The sequence below is a fragment of the Pleurodeles waltl genome, chromosome 2_2 (assembly GCF_031143425.1).
Source record: "Pleurodeles waltl isolate 20211129_DDA chromosome 2_2, aPleWal1.hap1.20221129, whole genome shotgun sequence".
Lineage (NCBI taxonomy): Eukaryota > Metazoa > Chordata > Amphibia > Caudata > Salamandridae > Pleurodeles > Pleurodeles waltl.
Genome location: NC_090439.1, coordinates 654,780,171 through 654,785,290, shown reverse-complemented (window position 1 = coordinate 654,785,290; position 5,120 = coordinate 654,780,171). Strand labels below are relative to the sequence as shown.

The following is a 5,120-nucleotide window of genomic DNA, read 5'->3' as shown; positions in this document are numbered from 1 at the left end:
TCACCGTTCGCTTTGGTTATTTTACAGACGAGGTGCAGGAGAGTGTTGTTGAGATCAAGGTACATATCCGTGGACCCCGACACATAAAACTCTATCGGTGCAAGGGGTGTCAGAGCGGCCATCGGCGACACTTCCATGAAAAAACTGTTTTTCAATGCTAGTCTGTGTGGGTTTGAGAGAAAACAGATCTAACTCAGATTTGGCGCATTCACCCGATGCACAGTGTACGAAGGCCATGATCGATGTTTTAAAAAATATTCGCACTAGAACGAGTTCTCTTCTTCCTGGTCGATCTCTTCCGTCTTACGGCTCTTCTTTTGTGAGGGCCTTTTGAAGTAGTCCGGCGCTTCTTATAGGGCCTTGGTGGACCCCGACGCCTCGAAGCCCTGCGCTTCCTTTTAACACCACCATGCGCTTTATACAGCAACCCCGCTCCTTCTTGGGGCTGTCTATTCATGCGTTCAGCTACCGCAGACGTTACACGACCCACGACATCCTGGGCGATGTTTGTAGCAGCCGCTTTAACATGAGGTTTTGCAATTTCGAACCCTCTTCTCAAAAAGGGCATGGCTCTCCTAAACATGCTCCGGAAGAAACCACCCAATCCCGCCCCATACATAACCGGAGCACCTTGAAAGTAGGGCTGGGGGCCTCCATACCCCGCCTGAACTCTATAATAGTCCCTGTACATAGAGGGATCCCCGTAGGTTTTCATGATGACCATTGCAGCTGTCTAATAGTCACCTTCACGCCGTGGCCTTAAATGAAGCTTGACAATAACTTTCCCGTATTTAAAGGCAACCGGCTCCGACTGATCGTTGTACACCATGATGGTTATAGTATCAAAATGTTTTTTAGAAATTGCAACATAGTCGAGTTTGTGATGTTGTATATTAACCATTGTGTTATTTTCGCCCTGCACAGGGACCCACCTCAACAAAGGTGAATAACTGTCCCCGACCCTCTGCGGCTCTACAATATCGCTATAAACGTAGAGTGTATAAAAGCCTCCGTTAATATCGGGACATGTAGGGTCTGGATCCACCTGCCTCTGTTGATGTTGTACTGTCCCTAAAACCCGCTGTAATTTACCACTACATTTAAACACAGTACTGAGCTCAGGGGCTTTAAGAAACACTTTTCTTCTAACGTAATCCAACACCAGATATATATTCGCATACGTCTCGATGCTGCCTATAGTTTTGTTGATGGCCTCGACTACCGCCGCTACGGTGGGGTAATAGCCGTGTGGGAAAGACAGGTGATAGGTCAGGGTATCCTGAGGGCGCTTTATATGAAATTTAACATCGGCCTTTGTAAAGGTATTCCAAGTTCTAGGGTACTGTATTTCCGTTAGTGCCACCTCCCACGGACCTTTCAAATCCACTGGTTTTGCAAGTTTCACCGTATAACTCGAAATCTGATTGGCTGGGAACATGTCCTTCGAAGCATTGGATGGCAGCGTGATATAAAAAGGGGAGTTCTCCATCATGGCGCTTACAGCTTGACCTCACACAACGTGCAATGAGCTGGCCAGGACCCAACTGTTAAATTTCTCGGGCCACCCACGCCATTTGACCAACGCCTGTCTCCGGACACCGCTCCCTTTCCTTTTCAGAACCTTTTCAACCCTGTACACCCTGTTCGGATCGTAGGGCACCTTTTGCAACTCTTCGGTGTAAAAGACACCCGATACCTCTTCCCCAGCGTAGTCTTTTAACCTGTAAATATATATCCCTTCTTTAAGCTGCACACTTTCCACTATGAATATCTCATCGCTGAATGTTTGCTGGTAGCCTTTGGTGAAGACCCCCTTCAACTTTGAAACCCTGACATGATCCCCTTCTTTTAAATTCGGTTTCTTGACCTTCGGCGTGAGACGCCCACCGTACACCGTTCTCCACACCGTTAACGAATTATCCCTTGTTACCTTAACAGGGGCCATTTTGATTGTCCTGTGGTAGGTGGCGTTATAAACATCTATAAAAGCCTTTAGAACATCCACGTATCTGTAGGTGTTGTTGGCGGTGAAATATCGCCACATCTTCGACTTTAAAGTACGGTTAAAACGCTCTACAACAGCAGCCTTTACCTCTGTGTGCGTTACAAAATGTTGAACAGCGTGCAGGTCTAATAATTTTTGGAAATGTTTGTTTAAAAATTCCTTTCCGCCGTCTGTTTGTAGTTTCTGGGGCACACACCCGCTAGCGAAGATGTCTTTAAAAGCAGCTGTAACGCTGGTACCACTTTTATCGTTTAATGCCTCTGCATAGGCGTATTTGGACAAGACATCTATGACGGTTAATATATACATGGCGCCATCGTTATGTTTTGCTAGATCTTGAAGACTGATTATGTCGGCCTGCCACTGATAATCGAGCTGTGCGTTAACAACGGTGGCCCGCCTCTTAAAGCGCCTCCTGGCAGGTTTGTGCAGCGAATAAGCCTCTTCCCCAGCTAACCAAGTCTTCACACTGGCACGTTTTACAGATTCATTTTCAGCTCGAGCCCTTCTAAATAGAGCTTCGGAACCTCCGAAACTTCCAACCCCATGTTTATCGTAATAAAGCTTCCTTAAATCCGCATCCGTCATGTTGTCTCCCACCAACACCACGAAATGAAAGACGCTTGTTTTGTGTAAGGTCATTTTATTAAACATGAAAAACATAAAAAATGGTGCTGGGCTACACAACCAACGTGTATTTGACATTTTGTGCTACAGAGTTTATAGATGTCATAACGCTGGACCGCTGTGGTCTTTTTACAAACGTATACATAGTACAACCCCCACTACACATGTTACTCAGAGTATGGCCTTTCACAAACGCTAAGCGTCACAAACTTTGATATTTTTATAGCTATACTCTCAATAGCTCTAGACAGGACTTCCCGCTCCCCACGCCTATAACTCTGAACACTCAGGATACTGACAAAATTCAACAGTTCATACAGTTCTAACCAGGACCATTCCGAACCTTTATTTGTGACATAATCTTCAGTCATGTTCACCAACGCCTCGTGTATCCCCGTCTCAGGTGAAAGTCTTAACTCTCGAATGTGGTCTTTGTCCGAGGTCTGGCATTCAACAGATGCGTTTAGCCGCCCATTGATACACCACTTGGCGATACACAAATGACTGCTACATTGCAACAAGGCTGAAGGTTCCGAAATGTTCAGATACCGCAGAGTCATAGGATGTATTTCAGCTATTCTTTCTTTAACCAGCACAAAAATCAATCTCCCGATACAGATGTAGCCCGGTTGTAACTCATAGGCATCTTGCATCTCGATACCCGGATTCCCCGCCTAAAAGTGAGTAAGTATGGAGCGTTAAGTAACACATTCATGGTCTACTTTTTTTTTTTTTTTTTTTTATTAATTAATTTATTTTATTTTTCTAAAACAGCTTTCGTGGGGCTAGAGACTTCATTCTTCTGTTTTTATGATAAATGTCACACATTCGTCTTTTTATAACCCGTTCTAACATACTTATGTCAAAGTGGGGACACATACCATGCATGCGGTCGAGTTTTGAGCAGGGCTCAGCAGCGTATCGGATCTCATTGACAGCCGCAGCCAAGACCTTAATCATATCACTGTGGACACCTTTCTTCACAGCCGACAGCCCATACACAACCCTTAACAACCTATATACCCGGTGAGGGTCTATCCGACTACAAATGTGGCGAATTATTCTTGGTGTGTATGCATCGTATAAACATTCATGAGCATCCTGTTGAGGCGCATTAATTTTATGCCCGTAACAAAGATCATAATAATCCCGTTTAACACAGGCGTTCACAGCGGCCGCTGCAAAACCTTTAACTGGCCATATGGTGGCCCAGGGTACGCCCGGAGCTTCCTTTTCAAAATCGCGGCTAGTGTAGGTGCAGACACATTTCTTACGAGGCTCTTTGTTCTGGCTTGTAACACTTCCAGACTGTCTGGAACAGCATAAGCAGTAAAAATTTACAGCGTTAACCTTTGGAGTTGACCCTTCTAGAGGCTCACTTTCTTCAGCTACGTTCTAGGGTTCAAACAGAAAGCACAAGACACATTATTAGTTAAATGTATGACATTAGAGTATACAGACATAAAAAATAAAAATAAAAAAATAAATAACAAAACTGTCATTACCAACCTCCATATTCGCATCACACTCAGAGGCTCCTCTGAAATCCTGGGAGTCGCAGAGGTCCATTGGGGCAGAAACAGCGCCGGAGCTTACACCTGATGGCTGTACAATAACGGCCTCTGACTCGGTGGCCTCCTGGTCGCCCATGTCTTCATAGATGGGCGAATTCGGTGGTGCTACACATTCTTCAACATCTTCAATGTCTATGAAGTTAGATGCAACACTTAATTCATCTTTCGAGGCATTGCTGTCGCTGTCGGGCCCCTTAATAGGGGATATCTGGGTCGACACAGCCTTGAGGTTGAGCTTTTCAAGCCGGTAGCAAAGTTCCTCTTCAAAACCGGTAACATCGGTATCTTGGGTGGCCGGGACACCCTGTTGTGCATTCCTATCCATCGTAAGAGGGGCGAGGGTCCGGTAATATCTACCAATAGTGTTCAGGGCCCCTGAGGAGGCTGCTTTTCTTGCGATCGGATTGTATCTCTTCATGGCACCTTGCCAAACTGTTTCAACCCTGGTTCACGGTTTGACAGCCGGTTCTAACCAGCTCCTTATATGCAACATTTCAAAAAAAGAGGGGCTAACACGTGACACCATGAGGGCCCCTAACTGGCACTTGGGCATGAATGTCTGACATGTCCAGACCTGTCCCTCTCAAGCTCTGAAACCACGTGCACATCACTAAGTCATACTTTTTACATATCTCATAGGCCAAAACCCAGGGGCTAGGACCCAGACACAGGGCTAACACGTGACACCATGAGGGCCCAGCCCAATTGACACCCCCATGCACACACGTCACTTCCGGGGAGGGCTTTCAGGGACAACGGAAGTCCCAGCCACCGGATATGACGTCATATCCGGGGCGGGATAACTGTCACTTTTAATATGGTGATTAAAGGTATCCCTTCCTACTACTTGTGAGGAACTGAGGCTAGGTGGAGAATTAGGAGCCTTGGAAGATTGTTAGAGCATTTCAGGGCAA

General features: G+C 45.8%; 1 protein-coding gene across 1 annotated transcript; it reads right to left on the bottom strand.

Moving 5' to 3' along the window:
- Positions 1–2,220: 2,220 nt before the first annotated feature.
- Positions 2,221–4,531, bottom strand: LOC138282524 (uncharacterized). Its single transcript, XM_069220210.1, has 2 exons — positions 4,142–4,531; positions 2,221–4,027 (listed from the first exon to the last, which is right to left on the bottom strand). The coding sequence occupies exons 1-2, from the start codon at positions 4,529–4,531 to the stop codon at positions 3,398–3,400; spliced, it is 1,020 nt and encodes a 339-aa protein (XP_069076311.1). The 3' UTR covers positions 2,221–3,397.
- Between the last annotated feature and the right edge of the window lie 589 nt (positions 4,532–5,120).